Genomic DNA, 21,597 nt, shown 5'->3' with positions numbered 1-21,597 from the left:
GTAATTAAATGGATTGTTTGAAACTGCTTGTTTTTTTATTTCACTAGAGTATCTAGAAACAAATCTGAAAAGAAACGTAGAGATCAATTTAATGTTCTCATTAAAGAACTGGGATCCATGCTTCCTGGTAATGCTAGAAAGATGGACAAGTCTACTGTTCTACAGAAGAGCATTGATTTTTTACGAAAACATAAAGGTAAATTTTTAACTTGTAAAATCCTTTTTTTTTTTTTAAATAGTAGACTCTTAAACCAAATGTAATACAGTCTTGGCAATGATGCTTAAGACTGACTGTTTTTTTAAATTTTTAATGAGGAAGAAATCAATTGCCTAGGAAGTATGTTCTTTCATTCAACAAGCATTTATTTAGTACATACTATATCCTAGATTCTTGTGATGCAAGGTAACATTTCTCACCCTTATATAACTTAAGTCAAGGGAGACAAGCTTGTAAACAGCTAATTACAATGCAGATAATTACAACGTGAGAAGTGCTTGTAAGCTGTATATTTACTGTGAGAACAAAGAGAAAAGGATGTATCAGGGAAGACTTAAAAATAGTTGATTTTCAGCTGAGTTTTCCATTTATGAGGAAACTAGTTATTCATACAGAGAAAATACTGTGTGCAAAAACAGAAGTAGGAGAGTTCAGTGTAACTGGAGCATAATTTGAATTGGAAAGTTATGGGTGTATGTGAAAGAATAAGAGCTAGATCATGAGGGCTTTGTCATTTTAAAAACTTGTTTCAGTGTATATCCAGGGAATAAACACTATATTTTAAAATAAGATGATTATATGTTGGAGACAATGACTTTGACTAAATGGGTCATGAAAAGAAAGAATTGTAAAGAAAAGAAAGAATTGTATTTTGGTAGCAAAGATAATAGATGAAGAACTTGTAAAAAGATACTTCCTTTATCGGATGCAAATGAAACTGGAAGACTTCTCAGGAGAATTTATGACTAGTGCCTCTCTTTACTTCTCCCTAGCTCACTTGATAATGCATGTCCAACCTGGCTTAGGCTTCACCATTCTTTGAAAGTATTTTTGTTGGTTTCACTAATGCCATTACCCTTTCACCATCTCTGTCACCAATAAAGCAATAGCTTATTCTTTTACCTCTTCTTCTGCATGTTTGAAACAGTAGAAATTTTAATCCATCTTCCCCTGGCTGCTTTTTTCTTTGCATTGTGCTGTACTGTACTTACTCATTTACCTCCTCCTTAACTGAAACAAACTTCTTTCCTCTTTATTTTCCTGCCTTTAAGTCAGACTTTCCAAGGTCTTATATTTTTTTTTAAATAATAAATTTTATTTTTATATTCCCCATACAATTGCAACCCCCCCATTCTGACCCCAATCCCTTCTCTCCCGCCCCCCACCCCCAAAAAGTGTCTCTGGTTCATAGTTTTTTGTTGATTTTGATTTTCACTTTCTTATAGTTATTCATTTTCCTGGTCCCTTATTTAAGTTTTCTAGATTCCTGCTATGAGTGAGACCATCCGGTATTTTTCTTTTTCTTTTTGGCTTATTTCGCTGAGCATGATCCCTTCCAGCGCCATCCATGTTGCTGCAAATTGCATGTGTTTATCTTTTTTGAATGCTGAGTAATATTCCATGGTATATATGTACCACATCTTCTTGATCCAGTCATCTATTTTTGGGCATTTGGGCTGTTTCCAAAGCTTAGCTATTGTAAATAGTGCTGCTATAAACATAGGGGTGCAGGTGTTCTTTGGAATTGATGTTTCTGTGTCCTTTGGGTAAATACCTAGGAGTGGAATTGCTGGATCATATGGAAGCTCTATGTTTAGTAGGTCCAGAAATCTCCACACAGCTCTCCATAGTGGTTGGACCAGTTTGCACTCCCACCAACAGTGCAGAAGAGTTCCTTTTTCTCCACACCCTCGCCAACATTTGTTGTTGCTAGTTTTTTTAATATGTGCCATTCTCACTGGTATAAGATGGTATCTCATGGTAGTTTTGACTTGCATTTCCCTGATTGCAAGTGATGTTGAACATTTTTTCATATGCCTGTTGGCCATTCGCATTTCCTCTTCAGAGAAGTTTCTTTTTAGCTCTTCTGCCCATTTTTTGACAGGATTATTTTCTTTGTTGTTGTTGAGTCTCATCAGCTCTTTGCAGATTTTTGTGATCAGTCCTTTATCATTAGTGTTGTGTGCAAAAATGTTCTCCCAGTTGGTGGGGTTTCTCTTTGTTTTTGTTATTGTCTCTTTTGCTGTGCAGAAGCTCTTTAATTTGATGTAGTCCCAGCTGTTTATCTTTGCCTTCACTATCACTGCTTTGGGTGATGTGTCTGTAAAGATGTCTTTGATGTGCAAATCACGTAGTGTTTCGCCTATATTTCCTTCTATGTATTTTATGGTTTCAGGTCTTATGTCTAGTTCTTTAATCCATTTTGAGTTGATTTTTGTGTATGGTGTGAGGTAGTGGTCAAGCTTCATTCTTTTGCATGTAGCGACCCAGTTTTCCCAGCACCATTTATTGAACAAACTTTCTTTGCTCCAATGCATAGTCTTTGCTCCTTTGTCAAATATTAGTTGACCATAAATCTGTGGGTTTATTTCTGGATTTTCTATTCGATTCCATTGGTCTGTATGTCTGTTCTTGTTCCAATACCATGCAGTTTTGATGATTATGGCTTTGTAGTAGAGTTTGAAGTCTGGGAGTGTGATGCCTCCATTCCCTTCTTTTTTTTTCAGGAGAGCTTTGGCTATTCGGGGTTTTTTGTGATTCCATATGAATTTCATCAATAATTGTTCTATTTCTTTGAAGAATGACATTGAAATTTTGATTGGAATAGCATTGAATCTGTATATTGCTTTTGGTAGGATGGCCATTTTAATAATGTTTATTCTCCCAATCCATGAGCAGGGGATGTCTTTCCATTTCTTTGTGTCTTCTTCTATTTCTTTTAACAGTGTTTTATAGTTTTCTTTGTATAGGTCCTTTACCTCTTTTGTTAGATTTATTCCCAAATATTTGATTTTTTTTGTTTCAATAATAAAAGGGATGGTTTTTTTGATTTCTTCTTCAGATTTATTGTTTGTGTATAGGAAGGCTACTGACTTGTGTGTTGATTTTGTATCCTGCCACTTTACTGAACTGATTGATGAGTTGAATTAGTTTTTCTGTGGAGTTTTTGGGGTTCTCTATGTATATTATCATATCATCTGCAAATAGTGATAGTTTGACTTCTTCTTTTCCTATTTGGATTCCTTGTATGTCTTTCTCTTGTCTTACTGCTCTGGCTAGGACTTCCAGTATTATATTGAAAAACAGTGGCGAAAGTGGACATCCCAAGGTCTTATATTTTGTATTTACTTTCTTTACGTTCTTTCCCTTGGTTATCTCATTTCATAACTTCAGCTATTACCCTCTTAAAAACTACTAAATCTGCATTTTTTGATGCAAACTTTTCAGTCTTTGATTTCAGATAACTTCAGGATCTTTCTTTTGCATGTCCTCAAACTCAGTGCTAAAACTGAATTTGTTTTAATGGTGGTGTCAAGTCACCAAAAAAAAATTTTTTTTTTTTTACCATTTTCCACCAACCACCTTTCAGACTGTAGGACTCAAACCTAAAGACTTTTGCATATTTTTCATATTTCTTAGTACAATGTTGCCAAAATCCTTTTGATTCTTTTGTAAATGTGTCAGAATTGCTTGTCTTCATTTTTATTGCCATATTACTATCGTTACATTTCATCTTTATAGACAGTAGTACCATTAGAGTTGTCATTGTCAGATAGCATGTTCAGTCCCTCTGACATTGTAGCTCAATAAATGATTGTTGAATGAAATGAAATAATATGACATGCATGCATTTGCCCTTGACAACAGAAGATTAATTTTGTCATTAAGCTGGTCAGGATTTTTTCAAACCAGGTATATAATTCGTATAAAAATAATTTGAACAAGATTTATACTTATTTCTCCAAAACCTGTTTAAACTTGATGGAATTTGCTGATGGATTTAAATCTTTTTTTCGGAATGTATATAATTGATGTGAATTTGAAAAAGCATGGCTTTTACTTTATGGATTAGTTACCTATACTATTAGTTACTCTAAATAGTCTACAATAAACATTTCTGTTATAGCAGATTTTATGTGACAGGTTAATGTGCTTTATTTGTGTACCTGGTAGCAAAAAAAATCAGAACAATTTGGTCTATACTTTTCACTGCAAAGTAGAATATTTTTTGTGCAATAATGTCTATGACAATTTTTATTTTGCTTGGTTGTTTTAATATGTCTGCATTAAAAGTAGAAATACATTGGTTACTTAAACAGTTTAGATTTCATCAGTTATGAATAGCTTTTTCATAAGTAAATCCATTAGATATATGTAGCAAAATAAACTATAATAGTGTTAAATATGTGCCCCAAGTTAGGGATCTCCAAATATTTGACCATCTCTCTACTACTAAGAAAACGTGTAAGAGGACACTAAGCAGAATTACTCTGGGGTTTTGTCTATAATGGCTTTCCTAAAATCTTAAATTAGGCTCCTTGTTTATTTAAGATAGAGCAGCTCACTCTGCAAAGAATCTTTCTGCCTGACTCTATGCAGGCCTAAAGTCTTCTCTGCTAAAAGGGCAGATTGACTCACCTCCTTGGTTCCTTTTTTTCCAGGTTCACATCTTTATGTCTGCTCTAGGTACTACCATTTCAGTGGCAAGGAAAGGAAGAAGAAAGAGAATTTCTTCATAATACTTGATCTAATATGTTTGTTTTGATTTTTGTTTGGTTATTTTGTCAAGCAGGAAGCACTCATAGGCCTATCAGCAACACAGGCTATCAAGCCTCCCCAGAGAACAATCAAGACTGGTTTTACCAAGAGACCAAATCCAAGAAAATAATTTGTCACATTAGGACAAATATTTCATCAGACCAAAATCTAGACCTCCTGATACCTACCACGACCAATAGATACCTACAGAGCTCATCTTTAGAGTGGGAAGAGAAGAGGCAGTTTGTAGGACTTCCGTGAATACCACCCCACTCCCCAACCCTAGCCCGGGGCTTGGAGTATGCCACTAATGTGTCAAATAATCTGTTTACAGAAATCACTGCACAGTCAGATGCTAGTGAAATTCGACAGGACTGGAAACCTACATTCCTTAGTAATGAAGAGTTTACACAGTTAATGTTAGAGGTATGTCCAGATTTAATTTTTGAAAAGTTTTATTTTCCTCAAAAGTGAAATCATAGGGGTGAATGATTTTAGTATAATTTTAACAATATTAATTTAATACTGAAAACTCTTAATGTAAATCTGTAAACTATATTTTCAATTAAAATTTATAGATGTAAGTATTGTAAACAAATAGTACTTTGTGATAAAGTAATGCAATTTTTCATATTTTCAGTATTATCTACATTTCTGAGAAACTTAATAAAAGTTAGACACCTATAGCTATGAAGTTCTCTACCTGAGGCCACACCGTTAATGTTCAAATGGAGAATAATAAAAAAATTTTCATCCTATTACAGGTTAATACTCTGAAATGTATCCTACTGGACAATAGGATTTTTAAAAACAAATTAACAAAAAAAAATTAATTAAAAATTGAAATTCACCTATAAAAACAATATAAAATGATAACAAATTCAGTATTTTGAAAATAGTAAAACTGAAATATACTTTGAAAGGCAGCTCTTTTTAAGTAGACACTTTCAAAAGAAAATAAGTAAATATTCTTTTTTGACAAAATGATTTTTGAAAACAATTCAGAGCATATTTGCTTAAATTGGAGCTTAGTACCTCAATCAGCTATAAAATCCACAAATGTTTTGAATCATTCATACTTTATCAATTTTATTTTTTCTATTTACTAATCATTTCCTATATTGAGCAATATTGATGTTATGTACATATTTACATATTTAAGTTCTCAAATTTCCATGAGAACTTAAATATGAAATAGAGGTGGTATACTTTAAGGGCAAGAAAAATAGATACATAACAAAAAGTAAACATAGAAGGTATACAGGAAAGCAGCTGAGATGGGAATGTAATATCATTATATACCCTACATCTCTTGTTTGAGTCTAATATATTTTAGACTATAAGTTTTTATGTGTGCCACGTGCATATATATAATGGCCATACCTTAGGTGTCTGTATATAGACTAAAGTCTAAAGTAACACCGAGTGTTTTGCAAATTAATGAGTTATTTTTCTGTTTATACTTTAGATGGAACAGTTAATTACTGGATAAGTAAATCTATATGTATTCAGCAGAAATGTTACTTTATGAAAATTTGTTGGAATATAAATATTTTTTATATATTTAAACCTGTACTTAAAATCTGAAAGATGGGCACTTTTTACATACTAACTTGGTGAATTATTGCAATAATCTTATGAACAGAGGGATTATGAAATTTGCCAAAAGTAACATAGTAAGTAGCTCAGGCTTCATTGCAGATAGACTAGTCAAAAGTCTCTAATCCCATGGCCTCAGCCCCTGTGCATACTGCTGCTCGTGAAACTCCTTGTCAGTAAAAGCTGAGCACGGCACAGAAGTTTTAGCTTAGTAACCAGCAATGAGGACTTTAAGTTAGCAGACATTTAGGTTACAAACCAAAAAATAGTTCCTAATTTTGTCAATTTTTCTCCCTAAAAAGTAGTTTGGTTTTGACCAAAATAATCTCTCTAGATGAAGAAATATGTTTATGGAATGGTGAACGCAAGTTACTGTCCACAGAGGAAGGAAATAACTCATTTAATTACTCTTTATTTTATGTTTCTGTTCTCAGTGCAATTGACTGAGACCCTTTGTGTTAATCATAAACTACTGCTTTACTGATATGAAAAAGTTCTTATAATTTCACTAATTGGTATAGTACCTACACTCATTTAATAACCTTCATGAAGGTAAATTATCTTTTTACTAGTTAGGTAAATAGAAAAGCATTGTGTTTAAATTTTATTTCATAATGGACAGGTTTTTTTTTTTATTAATTGCCAAAACATGTAATACATACAAAGGTATCTAAGAAAGAAATGTTATAAAATTTATAACAATATTTATAATATACCACAGAGAAAATGTACATGTATTTAAATTTTTGAAAATATAAATTGTCTCATGATTTTCCTCACATCTTTTAAGATTCTATTACTGAAAAACATTATATTTATTTTTAATATGTTAAATTTTTTTTTACTTTCAATGAGTATTTACAACTTCTAAGTAAATATATGTTCTAACATTAATATACCAAGATTTTATAAATGTGTGTATATATTATAATATAGATCCTTCTAACCTATAGAAGGTTTGTTACTTTTGGCTAGTCGTGTTGATCAGGTTATAGTTAAGCAGTCCAGATGCCATTTTCAGCAGAATTTCAGATATAGGCTGTATCTTGGGATGTTCTACTAGAGCTGCTAGTAGAAAAGATTATGTATTCAACTCAATGCCTTCATTTTATGGATGAGGCCCGGAAAACTTGCAACTTGTCTAGGGTCAGATAGCTAAGAAATAAAAGAACTGGGATTGAGAGCTTGAAATTCACTTACATTTGCATCTCTTTCCATTCCTCCACTGCCACTTGTCTCTCCCTCTTAAGTCTGTTGTCTGAGGAATATTCCTTGCTATCCTGTTTGTGTGTGTGTAGGTGGGAGGTGGGGGTGGGATATGGGGAGGGAGATGTGGTTGACAGAAGTCAAGGCAGAAAGTAAGTTTAGCCTGGGCAGATCTCTGAACAAAGTGATCTCTTTGTCAAGTCTTCTGGTATGTAGTTCTCCACCTTGGCAGCTGGCAGCTCTCTCTTATTCTCCAAGGGAAGGACTAATGCCCACTAGTGTAGTCTTAGATATGGATCCACAAGAGATACTGTTCTGGATCTACAAAGTACTTCTATTCCATCCTTAAACACTAAGGTATTTAATTCTCAAACAATGAAAGTTTATAGTCATTCGTTATGGGTCAAGTATATATAAAATAGGAAGGCAGTGACTTTTAACTGATGAATCATTTTGATGATATCATTCAGTGAGGAGAAGGAATAGCTTCACATTGTTAGTCTGGGGATGAGGATGTCCTTTTCTGTCTTCTATTCCACATCTCTGATCTTCCTCCTCCAGGCCCCTTTGGTTTTGATGTACCCACTTTCTTAAATAGTCTACTCAAAGAAGTCTGGTCTCTGGGTCCTTTCCTCTGTTAAAGACTTTGGTGAAATGCTGGAAGAGGTTATTCTCTGTTTAGTCTGCCTGCTTTCAAAGAGTGAAACTCATGCTCTGGTTCTGGGAGTGGGATTAAATAAAAGAGTTTTATTTAATTCAAATTTCAGTTCATTCTCTTCACAAAAGAGTGTTATATGCCAATTACTAGCGAATATCCTGGGAACAAATAAAACATAGTAAATATTAATTTGCTTTCAAAGATAATGTAATCTAGCTTCACATGAGAAAAGCATGTTCTCCTTAACATTGTTTTGATTCTTTTCCTTGTGAAATAATAATACAAGCATCATTGTAGTAAGAAGTTTTGATGATGATAATTTCTTGAGTTTGCTGAAATTAAAAGGTAACAAGAGTGGGTTTGTCTGGGCTCTTGTAGAAGATAGTCCTCTATTCACAATAAGTTCTTTTTGATACCCAAATCTCTCCTCCATAGAAGGGGAGGTGAAGTGGTGGGTTGCCTTTTCCTGTACATTCAACACATGTTTCAACAATTACTTTGAATTAGAGGGGAGGTTTTTCTAACTCCCAGATTCATAAATGATGTACTATGGATATTTTTTAATCTACGTATGCTAAGTATTGCAGATACAGTGTGAAGAAGATATATATGGTTCTTATCAGAGATTGTTATCCTTTGAGTGAGCCCTGAAATTCAACAGGCATTCAAATTTAGTGTGATAACTGTCTTGGTAGGAGAACAGGAACACCTCTTACAGTATATCTTTTCTGCTATACATCTTCAACATCTTGTTCACTGGGTCTTCCTTTCCCTCAGCCTACAAATATACTTCAGTTACTTTTTTTAAAAATGCCTTTCCTTGACCCTTGTTATTTACTTGCCTTTCTTTGATTGCTCCTTAAACTTGTCCGTCTTCTAAAGTTCACACAACACTGTTTATCATAGCTTTCCAGTTAATCACTTATCTCTAAACTTATTGTAGTCCAACTCACCTTCTTATCAACACACTCTTTTGAAAATCACCAAATTCATTTCTCATTCTCTTGTTCCTATCCTCTGATCTTATTTTACAATGAACCATCTCTTTTCTTCCTGATTCACCTTGTCATTCTCTTTTCCATTGACTTCCCTGATGACATTATATTCTGTCTTCTCATCGTTATCTCTGACATTTTTTTTTTTCTGCTCTTCATCCTCATGTGCTTCTCTTTTTTGCGGAGCTCATTTCTTCAGTTGTCATAAGATTCTTAATTGAAGATACTTTGTAATATATAAAGTTTGCTTTATTATTAAATATTGTATTAAACTCTGACTTCACATTTCTCAGTATTTGCCTAAGTCTTTTCTTCTCTGTGTTTGCTACTACATATTTCATTCAGTCTCATTAATTTCCCTGAGTATTCCAAAAGTCACTGAGATTTTGCTTATTTAGTTCTTTTTTCCTTCTTAATCAATAGAGTGCTTCCAAATTATTCTTGAGTACTCCTTATGTCTTAATCTCATTTTTAATGTCTTTCTTGATCTCACCTCTATCTACCATTTTAGATTAATTTCCCTTTCACTTTATTCCCCCATATACTTACATCATACGCCTCTCTGTTAACATATCCAAAAGGTGATAACATGTTCTTTTGTGTGCTAAAGACATGCTATTGATGGTGTGTATGCTTTGAAGATATAAACACATTCAAATAATGTCATTTTCAGAAAAAAAAAATATTTTTATATATATATATATGATAAAGGTAGAACAGTGTCTTAAAAACCTATTGTCAAATAGATAGCCATAGAGTAGAGTTCCCCAAAGCATTTAAAAATGCACAAAGATGTAAACTAAAGTATTGTAAAGGGGAAAGTAGTGTTTTGACAATGCTCTGGACATTTCCATATTAAGTCCTTTGTTGTTTATCTTAGATTTTTATTTCTGTCCCGTGAAATACTTTTTTCTTTTCATTTAACTGACCATTATGTTTAATTTCAGGCTCTTGATGGTTTTTTTTTAGCAATCATGACAGATGGAAGCATAATATATGTGTCTGAGAGTGTAACTTCATTACTTGAACATTTACCAGTAAGTATACAAATCTTATGATTTCTTTTATTTAATGCCTACTTTAAAGGTTCCAAGGTACTAGGAAGTAGACCTCTTGAGCAGTGGTTAGAGTAGGGATGAATACACTACGTATGTCTTTGGTTTAGGCTGGACATGTTTTCTGGTCAGTCTTGACTTTAATCTATAGTAGGTAAATATTTAGCCACTCTTCCTCTTGATTCTAATACCAAGTTTTCCGTGTTTCCTTTTTTTAATCAGCCTGATTAAGATGTTGCTAAATCACTGAGACTATTTTGAAAATGACTAAATTTCTACTGCCATACCTGTTGTAGCTAGAGAAACTCAAATTTTTTCTAAAGGATGACTTAAGAACTCAGTAAAAATAATGGATACAGAACTTTTATGCTATGTGACTTGAATTGATAATGTTATAATGGCCATATTTAATTTATTACCAAGATAATTGAAAAGGTAGAGACTTACAAAAAAATTATGTTGCATAATTTTGACTAGGATGGTGAATACCTGAATTATGTGTTTGCTGTTTTATTTACCATATATTTATTGAATTCTGTACCAGACACTGCTAACTGCTCTACTGCAGTTGATGATTTTTATGAATTTTAAGTTTTTACGTAATATGTAATGGTCTTATCTGAGATGGAACTTGTGATATGTATATTCTAAAGTTATTTATAAATTACTCCTAAAATGCCTTATCTTTTGAAAATTTATAACAGCACAAAGCAAATGGTTTTGTAAAGGTCTTTTAAGAGATATTGAAAAGCACTATCTCCTGCCTTCTGATTACTCTGCTTCTTCAATCTTTATAAAGAGAATGGACTTACTGCCATTAAAAGTCAAGATTCTCAAAGAGTAATTTCCTACTAAAATTGAAATTGTAGTAGTTTTCTAATTAACATAAAGTAATTTGCTAATTTCTTTGGGTAACAGAAAATTACTTGACTTTACTGCTTTTTCTAGGGACGGTAAAATAATAAGTTATTAGCCCAATTTTTAAAAATCTTTTTGAAAGTTAACAGTGAGATTATGGCAACATGTAAGTAAACTCCTTTAGACAGAGACAAGGACATACTGATTAACTGAATTTCCTGGCCAACTCTTTTTAAAATGTATGTATACAGTATGGAAAAAAAGATGGGGAAAAAAACCTTTTATAGGATAAAGATAAGATTAAATAAATAAAGGTATACTTATGCCTTTAAACCATATATACGATTGTATTGATTTTCAGTTATTAAAGAAACAATGTAATTTTTAATTTAGTGATAATCAGAACATCATTTGCAATGTGGTCACACTTACAAGCCTGCTTCTTGGGCACTTTCCTGAAACTCCATTCAGAGTAAAATGTCCCTCCTCTCTGTTCTGTTACCTTATATATTGCCATCAGGACACTTACAGTGTTTATTTGGATAATTACTGGATAATTAGGGTCAGCTTCTTAAGGTCAAGAACTAGTGTAGTTAGTTTCTCAGAGAAACACTAATCACTTATGGAATGTGTGAAAATGAGTCTTCTATTTGATGTTTTTGGTTTAAAAATTCTTTCTTGTGAAGTCTAATTGCATTTGAAATAGCTACATGTAGAGACATCTAGTGGGGGTCCAAGTGTTTGATCATTAACATTCCCCTTCAATGAAAGCCTTCTTTATCTTCCCATTTCCTTTTGGATTTGTTTTTGAAACTTTTTTTAGACTTAAAAAAAAAATTGCAGAAAATTCAAGAAGAATAATACAAAGACTGCCCATCTGCCTCAGGCCTAGTTTCCTCTGTTAATAACATCTTCTGAATCTTTTTGTTTGTGTCAGTCAAAGCAAGTAGACTGGCATGTAAATTTTTGGACAAGGAGATTGCTCTGATCCAGTAAACCCATTTCATTCCATACTGAGTTAATAATATTCTTTATTTAAAGACATTTTACTGTTCTGTTGCCATGGATACTTTTCTTTATGTCACTGACATCGCTGAATTGTGTGTTATTTGATGGTTTGAAAACAAACACAAGCTAGTTTTGAGAAAATGAAATAATACTTGGTTAGGATACAACACAATAAGGGAAAAAATGGAATTTTTCTGGTTTGAATTGTCATTAACAAACTGTAACAGATGCTAAACAAAAGATAAAAAATAGTGTGTCCCATTCTTTGTGTTTTAATATATAGAATTATTTTTTCTAATATAATTTTAGCTATTTCCCAGATGGAAAAAATATTAGCAAATCCCTAAGTTAGGCATTAGAGTTTGTATTTCCCTTTATCAGTAGATAAAGGAAATTTTAAATCTATTTGAGATCAAGATCCCTAAGTTAGGCAATTTATGGATTTTGTAATTTGTCTTCATATTAGAAAACTTAAATATCAGTAGTCAATATACCTTAAAGTTTTTATTTAAATTTTAAATCTATAATCTAAATTACAAGACTGATTTTATTGGTCCTACAAAAAATTGTTTTCTTAATGTCATTCATACTTATGAAATTAATTTAGGCACAATTGTGCCTATTTGTGGCTAATAATCAGGTACACAGCTTTATCCATTTTGAGATTAAAAAGGAAATTTATGGATTTTTTTTCCCTCCTAATCAGGTTTTCTGTGACATAATTGTAGGGTCATACTGCTTCAGTGCCGAAAGGGAATTTAGACATCCTTAGACCAGCAAGAAATATGAAACCCAGAGAAATTGGACACAATTATTCGACAGTTTAGTGGAAGTGCCAAGACATGAAAGGGTCTCATTCTCCATTTTAAATTTAAAATTTGCCAAATTTTACAACTTAAGATTGATTTGTTTATGCTTGCTTAAATGTGCTGCAGAGAGTTTATTAAATTTTTTTTAAGAACTCTTTTTTAACTTTTTTTTTTTTAAGATTTTTATTTTATTTATACAAGTGCTGGGGTACAGGCCAGATGCGCAGGAGGGTGAGAGGATTCACCAGAGACAGAGCAGGAAACAGAACAGGCAGACTAACGAAATACACTGCTGAGGGAAGCAGTGGGTGAGACAGGAGAGATCTGCCGCTCCATGTGGGCTTCTTGCGGGCTGGCCGCGATTGAACCTGTGCTGAAGCGGCCTGGCTGCGATTGAACCTGTGCTGTAGAGGCTGCGAACAGCTTCACAGCTTCACAGTATGGCGCTCAACTACCTGAGCCACCACAGAGGCCTGAGTTTATTAAATTTGTAACTATGTAATATAGGGAAGATTGTTAACCACATTCTACAGCCTAACAAAGGCAAGGACTAAAGTTTCCTTACTAAGATACTGAATGAAACTTTTCCTTTCCTACTCTCCTTAATTGAGTAAATTGGAAAATAGAAAAACAAGTATGTCTTAACAAAGCCAGTACTGTCTTTTCTGGTATAAAAAAATATAATTTAGAAATTCTTGAATAGTTAAATGCAGATAAATTTTCTGGTGTGGTTACCCCTTAAACCTTAATCAGATAACTCCTTAATTTAAAATTATTTACTGTGCTAATAACTTACATGATTTGGAAGAAGGATGATAAAGGTGTTAGACATATGATCTTTTGTTCATTTATGGCCCTACACCAGAAATCTAGCCTTTTCCTTTCTGCTACATAAATGAACAAAAAGGTCATGTCTCTAACACCTTTATCATCCTTCCTCCAAATTATGTAAGAGAGTGTGTGTGTGTATAATTTTTTTTTTATATCATTGTTCACTTTTGTGCAATGTATGCTTTCTCCTCTCAGGTGCAGTCCCTATAAAATTCTCACTACCAATTCACCAATGCACCATCACCATAGTCCCTTGTGCTCTTGCCTGCCTTGTTTTGATCCTTTTCCTTACCCCTGCCCTGCAGAATGTATCTGATTTGTAGTTGCAAGCTAATTTTGTTTTTCTATTTATTATTATTTTTTCCTGATCCCTTATTTCATTCCCCTGTATTCCTCCTGTAAGTGAAACCATTTGATATTTTTCTTTTTCCTTCTGGCTTATATCACTGAGCATAATCCCTTCCGGTTCCATCCATGATGCTGCAAATGGCATGAGTTTATCTTTTTTTGATTGCTGAATAGTGTTCCATTGTGTATATCTACCATGTCTTAATTGGTCCAGTCATCTGTTTTTGGGCATTTGGGTTGTTTCCATATCTTAACCTATTGTAAATCAAAAACAAAGTAAACAATTCAGTCAAAAAATGGAAAGAAGAGCTTAAAGGACACTTCTTTAAAGAGAAAATGCATATGGCCAACAGGTATATGAAAAAATGTTCAACATCACTTGTAATCAGGGAAATGTAAATCAAAACCATAACGAAATGCCACCTTATACCTGTGAGAATAGCTCATATTAAAAAAGCAGGAAACTGGGGCCTCCCTGGTGGCGCAAGGGGTTAAAACACAACCTATGAAGCGATATGCAGCCACTGCAGCACAAGTTCGATTCCCCCGCCAGCCAGGGAGCAACCCACATGGCGCAGCAGATCTCTCCTGTCTCTCCCACTGCTCCCCTCAGCAGTGTATTTCACTTAGTCTGCCTGTTCTGCTTCCCACTCTTGTCTCTGGTGAATTCTTTCACCCCCCCACACCTCTGGCCTGTACCCCAATTCTTGTATGAATAAATAAATAAATCTTTAAAAAAAAATAAAAAGCAGGAAACAACAAATGTTGACAAGGATGTGGAGAAAAAGGAACTCTTCTACACTGCTGGCCCAACGTTGGACACTATGAAAAGAAAGCTGTGTGGAGGTTCCTCAAACTACTGAAAATGGAGCTACCACATGACCCAGCAATTTCACTCCTCTTTTCTTTTTTTAAAAAACCTCCTTTATAGGATAAACACTCAAGTAATTTATTTTCTCCACCACCATTCCTAATATTCCCTTTGACTCCTTCTCCCTCACCCTTCCCTCTTAAACTCAGAAAACTGACTTTGTTTATTAACAGCTGCTAATTTTTATTTTACCTTATCAAATCATGTACTCAATAAATATCCAGTATTTGACCTTGTCATTCTGACTTGCTTTACTTCACATAATAATAGGAATTTTTTTAATGGGAAATGAATATGTAATACTTTCTAAAGGAATATTATTATTTTCCTATGGATTATGGTGTTAAGAGAGTGATTTTGGGAGGAAGTAATTTGAACTGGTCTTTGAAAGATAGTGAGAGAGGGAAGGATGGGTATTCCCTCAAGCTGCAGAAGAAACTGAAAAAAGAATGTGAATTTATGGCTTGAGTTTACCTCTTTACTATCTCCTATCATCCCAATGACTGTTGTTGAGGTGTTTTGTTTTGCTTTGTTTTTAAGTAGTGGAGCCTCTTCAAACAAAATCTTAACAGTGTTTAAAATGTAATCACAATGACAGTGGAACTGGAAAGAGAAGGACTCTTCACAATGCCTTCACAGCTCCTTTTTTACTTCCCTTGTCTTCCACCCAACTTGCACAGACTTCATGATACCACCTCAGTTCCCCACACCTCAGGGTTCCTCAGAGCAGCTTGAAAATGTAGAGAAGCCAAATACATGTAAAATGGACTGAATTCAGGAAATCTAAAGTCTCTAAAGTCATTGAGTTAATTGTCAGTGGTTCTTAAGGCTAGGAGCTGTCTTACTCATCTTTGATTCCATAGTCATGGCACATTGTAGGCCAGTAGCCTAATATTGGTCAAGTAATTGTTGATTAATGAATCATAATTAAAGTCACATTTTAGCAATAATTAAATAATGCTCAATGCTTAATACATTCCTCACCTTTCTTTTCTTTCCCTTTTTTATTTTAAGGATTGATTTTCATTTATTTATGCATACAAGAGCTGGGGTATAGGCCAGAAGTGCGGGGGATGAGAAGACTCATCAGAGACAGAGTGAGGAGCAGAACAGGCAGACTGACTGAAATATACTGCTGAGGGGAGCAGGAGAGGTCTGCTGCACCCCGTGGGTCAGCCCCCTAGCCAGGAATCAAACTCATGCTGCAGTGGCTGGCAACAGTTTGGTAGCACTGAGACTTTAACCTCTGCACCACCAGGGAGGCGCTCTTTTTTTTTTTTTTTTTTTTTGTTATCTAAAAGCCAGGCTTGTTGACATTGGGGTACAGGATAGATGCCTGGAAAAGATAAAAGAAAGGACATGACACCAAGGACAGTGGACATGACAATCTTTTCATTTAGCCCGTGGCTGGTCCTTTGTTACATTGTGCACCACCATAGATTACTAGAGGTTTAAATATATGATAAGGCTACATCTGTAGCCCAAGATTTTTTTTTAACTTTGATTGTCTTTTATTCATTCATTCATTTATTTATTTATTTTTACTTTATTTATGCATACAAGAACTGGGGCATAAGTAAGAAGTGTGGGGTGGGTGGGGTGAGAGGATTCACCAGAAACAGAGGGGAGCAGAACAGGTGGATCTACTGAGATACACTGCTGAGAGAAGCAGTGGGCAAGATAGGAGAGCCCTACCTTGCCATGTGGGATAGCTCCCTGGCCGGGGATAGAATTCATGCTGCAGTAACTGGTGATAGCTTGATAGCACTGGAACTTTAACCTCTGTGCCACCAGGGAGGCCAAAGATTTTTTTAATCAACTTTTTTCATCCTGTTATATTTTTAAATGTTCAAATTTGGTGACACCAAGCTTGGCAAGTAATTTATCAGATTTTCTAGGTCATATAGATCTTGAGTCTGATTATACTAGTATCAGAGGCATGGAGATAATGTGAATCTTCTTTTCACTCTCATTTTTTTGAGTTGTGCTCTGTTAAGTTTGCATTTGTCAGTTTTTATAGATAATAAAAAGCTGGTAACGGTATGCTCATCTAATGTTTAAGTCATTATATATTTTTAAAGTAAATGTCTCTTTAAGTCATTAAAATTTGTTTGTTTTAATGTCTTTTTCAGTCTGATCTTGTGGATCAAAGCATATTTAATTTTATCCCAGAGGGGGAACATTCAGAAGTTTATAAAATACTCTCTACTCATCTGCTGGAAAGTGATTCATTAACTCCTGAATATTTAAAATGTAAGTAGTACATTTTAAAAATAAAAAGTTAAATGTTATATTTGATACCATCATCCTTAACTTTTGTAGTTTGTGACAGACTAGATATGCTGAACCAAATCAAAACCACACCGTACTATATACCTTACTTTTTTTGGAGATTGAGAGGAAAGCACATATGTAAGTGTTGAGCAGATAAACTTGGTAGAACTTGGTGTTAGGCACATGTGATCAAGTGGTTAAGGTTTTAAGAAGACAGTTAAATTTTGAACCTGTCTTCAAAAATAATAACAAAAAATCATGAGATTGTTGTTATGAGTGAAGAGCGGTATACTAGTTCTTTAACTAATGTCAGTATTATGTGAATTAATGTTGAAGGAAAGGACCTATTCAAGGACCTGCTGTACTAATATTGGTAATCTTTAGAAGAACAATTTCAGTAAATTTAAGGGTGGAAATTACAGTGCTTGAAGTTAGAGGAAATGAATATATTGAATTCAAAGCATGTAATGAAAAGTAGGGTGATTTATGGTAATAGGAAGAGTTCCGTGAAAAACTCTTTGTTCCATCTTATTTGAAAGACTTAAAAACAAATTTCAAGGTAGAGTGTAAGGACCCAAAGAGTATGCGGATGCTAACAGATAATGTAGCCGTGGTTGGCCATGGTCCCGGAGAAGATAGGAGTGCCTGTTCAAGGCAGAGACAGAAACACTGGATTTAGAGTGGGAAGCAAACCTTTCTCTGAAAGGAGAATAGAAAATAAGAAGGAAGGGCAGGGCCTCCTCTGGTGGCGCAGGTGGTTGAGTGCTGCATTGTGAAGCTGTCCCGCAGCTTCTGCATAGCCGGTTTGATCCCCAGCCAGCTGGCGAGGGTCCCACATGGCGCGGCAGACCTCTCCTGTCGCAACCACTGCTCCCCTCAGCAGTGTATTTCATCAGTCTCTGTTCCCCGCTCTGTCTCTGGTAAATCCTCTCACCCTCCCGCGCATCTGACTTGTACCCAGTTCTCCTATAAATAAATAAATCTTAAAAAAACAAAAAAACAAAAAAAGGAAGGACAGGTAGAAACAGGGAAACATGGAGTTGCTCATATCTGTTTTCTCTATTTAGCACAAGGTAAAATCATCTCCCAAAGGTACTCTATTTTCGTGCACTTAGAAAAGTTTCTGAGGAAGTTCTGTTGGAGAAAGTAATGATTGTGAACTTATTCAACTTTTACAAATTTATTTCATGAGATGTTTCATTCATTGTTATATAGCATAAACTTTTTTTTCCCTTCAGCAAAAAATCAGCTAGAATTCTGTTGTCATATGCTTCGAGGAACAATAGACCCAAAGGATCCATCGACCTATGAATATGTGAAATTTATAGGAAATTTCAAATCATTAAACAGTGGTGAGTTAAAATACTTCTATTACAGTATATTTTAATGTGATTTTTTTTGACCTCTGAAAGACACAGATGTTTAAACATAATAAAAACTAGGTTTTACAGGAGGAACAGATATGAGTATTTATTTCCTTGTTGTTTTAGTGTCCAGTTCAGCACACAATGGTTTTGAAGGAACTATACAACGCACACATAGACCTTCTTATGAAGACAGAGTTTGTTTTGTAGCTACTGTTAGATTAGCTACACCTCAGTTCATCAAGGTATGTTTCTGATTTTATTTTTCTGATTTTCTAATGTATGTCCTTTGCATTATAAATCAGCAATTTATGTATATAAATTATATATAATAAATATAAGATCTGATTATAAATCAGCATTTTCCCATTTTTGTGCATAATTTTAGGATGCTGTTTTCTATAGCTCACAATCTGAATTAAAGGGGAAAGGGCAAAAAATAAGTAATTAAGACAGTTTTTGAAGTGTGCAAGTGGCTTTTTACTGCACATAATTTACCTTTTCAAATTTCAAATTTAAATAAATATTATTATTTTCTGAGCTCAAACAAATGATTAGAAGGAAAGTGGAAAGTAAAATAATTCAACTGATAGAACATAACTGAAAATAAATTAGACTAAGATTTTCATTTTATGGAGACACCATAGTACAGGTCACAGTTTCAAATTTAGCAGTCAAGGATATTAAACAGGTCTTGCTCTGCTTCTTTTGATCTTAGGAAATAATACCTAACATTTATTGAGTACTTTCTGCATGCTGTATGCTTTCACATGCATGATCTCACTTAATTCTGATAGCAACTCTGTAAGAGGCTAGAATGATCCCCATTTTATATATAAGGAAACTGAGGCTTTGAGAAGGTAAAGTTACTTGCCCGAAGTCTCAGCTATCAAGTGATAGAACTGGGATTTGATTCTACATATTCTTCTCTCAAAGTCCAAGCTTTTAATCACTACATTGTACTACAGAAGGTCATTTAAGGACACAGTGGCAGGTTGGAATACATAACTGAATATGACCAGCATCTAGGGTCACTGTGAGTGGGAGGGGATAGGGATATGAGATGAGATGAGATTAGAAAAGTAAGCAGAACACAGAACTGAAAATTGTTTTTCTTTGTTGTTCTTTCTTCATGCTAAAGAGTTTGAACTTTATCCTAGTAATGAGGAGCTATTAAGGTGTTTTTTTTTTAATTAAAAAAAAATTTATTCTGATTTCAGGGTTAAGTTAGATTTTTCCTTTTCCATATGAACACATGTTCCACTTACCCTCTACCAAACCACCTGTGCCAATACCCGCTCCGTATTCCTCTTTCATCCCTCCTGAGTCCTTCCTGTCCCTCTGGTAATCATTAAATTCTTTCACTGAACTCAAGATTTATTACTACTGTATTTTGATCTGTTTTTTTTTTTTTGTTATTTATAGTCTGCAATGAGTAAAGCCATCAGATAATCTGTCACATTCTGACTTCTTTCACTTATTTCACCTTGAGGTCCATTCATTTTGACCCAAAGCCACTATTTTCATCTTTTTCCACAGCTATTTAGTTAAAGTTCTTAAATAGGAAAGTTATGTAATAATACTCGAGTATTAGAAATTAATTGTGGCCCCAGAATAGATGATGAGTTGAAAGACAAGGAAATTTGTTTGGGAGATACTTTGTTAATAATGTGATATGTTGTTGGCATGGGTCTGGAATCTAAAACACTGAAGATGAAGGGGATCAAATAAGTTTTTAAAAAACAGAAGGTAGAATTGAAAGGATTCAGTAGTAACCTTTTACATGTAAGCTGAAAGGTGAAAATATAAGAATGTGCTGTGACTATCAGATTTTTAGACTAATGGTACAACATAGGCATCCCTCCATTATTGAGATAGAAAATTTTATAACTGGGCATGGGAAATAAGGCAGTTAGTTCATTTTTATGACACTGAGTTTGGAAACATCCAGTTAGAAATACAATTGTAATTCAGGAGAGTGATTTGAACTCAGAGTTTGTAGATATGTGAGTGAATGGAGAAATGTGTCAAGTAAGAAGTATTCTCCCTAAAGTTTGCATGTAAAGGTTATTTGTTTTTACATTCTCTAGTACTAGAAAACTAAAATGTGAAAATTGTTCAATGACATTGTGGCTAACAGTATTTAGGATTCTCTAAGGACACAGAAGAGTGTTTCCAAATTTTAATTATTACTAACTTGTTTATTTATAGGAAATGTGCACTGTTGAAGAACCTAATGAAGAGTTTACATCTAGACATAGTTTAGAATGGAAGTTCTTATTTCTAGATCACAGGTAACTCAACTATTAAATTCGTAAAAGTTAATGTTATATAAATTATAAATTTGTGTAAATTTTATACATTATACAAATCTTGAAACTAGATGGATTTCAAGGGCAAATGTTAAAAATCAGGATATTCAAGTCCATTATATAGTCATTAAAAAAAAGAAGGTTCCCCCAAAACTGATTTCTAGTTGCAGTATTTCTTATTATGGAAAACATTATAATATTGATTGTCTTATATGTAATTTAGGGCACCTCCCATAATAGGATATTTGCCATTTGAAGTTCTGGGAACATCAGGCTATGATTACTATCATGTGGATGACCTAGAAAATTTGGCAAAATGTCATGAGCACTGTAAGTAGATTTTAATATTTCCAGTGGGAACTGTTTTTTAATCATATAAACACAATTGTATTAGTAGAAGGTGGTAAAATACAGATTTATAACCATTTTTATGTTTTTAGATATACTGGAAGATTTTACTTTATGTATAAAAACAATCCAGTGGGAATCATAGATAAATTTAAATTACACTTATCCCTACTTTACAAATTTTAGTCTTTAGTAGTAAATAACAGTTTTATAATCTGGCATCTAATAAATCTTGCTCTGAATTGTGTAAGTTCTGCATCTGGAATAAGGTAGAGTCCTTTGAAAATTATAATATATCAAACTAT

At 33.8% G+C, this 21,597-nt stretch overlaps 1 protein-coding gene across 6 annotated transcripts in view; it reads left to right on the top strand.

Moving 5' to 3' along the window:
• Positions 1–21,597, top strand: part of CLOCK (clock circadian regulator) — a 93,035-nt gene that overhangs the window by 39,357 nt on the left and 32,081 nt on the right. For 5 of the 6 annotated variants that reach the window (XM_054688251.1, XM_037530635.2, XM_037530634.2 and 2 more), the window contains exons 6-13: positions 48–196; positions 5,091–5,182; positions 10,162–10,251; positions 17,127–17,247; positions 18,507–18,620; positions 18,759–18,877; positions 20,844–20,926; positions 21,168–21,274. In XM_054688251.1, coding sequence (XP_054544226.1) covers positions 48–196; positions 5,091–5,182; positions 10,162–10,251; positions 17,127–17,247; positions 18,507–18,620; positions 18,759–18,877; positions 20,844–20,926; positions 21,168–21,274 — 875 coding nt within the window. Of the gene's footprint in view, positions 1–47; positions 197–5,090; positions 5,183–10,161; positions 10,252–17,126; positions 17,248–18,506; positions 18,621–18,758; positions 18,878–20,843; positions 20,927–21,167; positions 21,275–21,597 lie in introns of those variants that run through there. The other variant, XM_037530636.2, reaches the window with a different exon arrangement.

The sequence above is a fragment of the Talpa occidentalis genome, unplaced genomic scaffold (genome assembly GCF_014898055.3).
Source record: "Talpa occidentalis isolate TD23 unplaced genomic scaffold, MPIMG_talOcc4v2.1 talOcc4.6, whole genome shotgun sequence".
Lineage (NCBI taxonomy): Eukaryota > Metazoa > Chordata > Mammalia > Eulipotyphla > Talpidae > Talpa > Talpa occidentalis.
The sequence above is the reverse complement of the archived record's forward strand: the minus strand, read 5'-3'. Positions and strand labels throughout refer to the sequence as shown.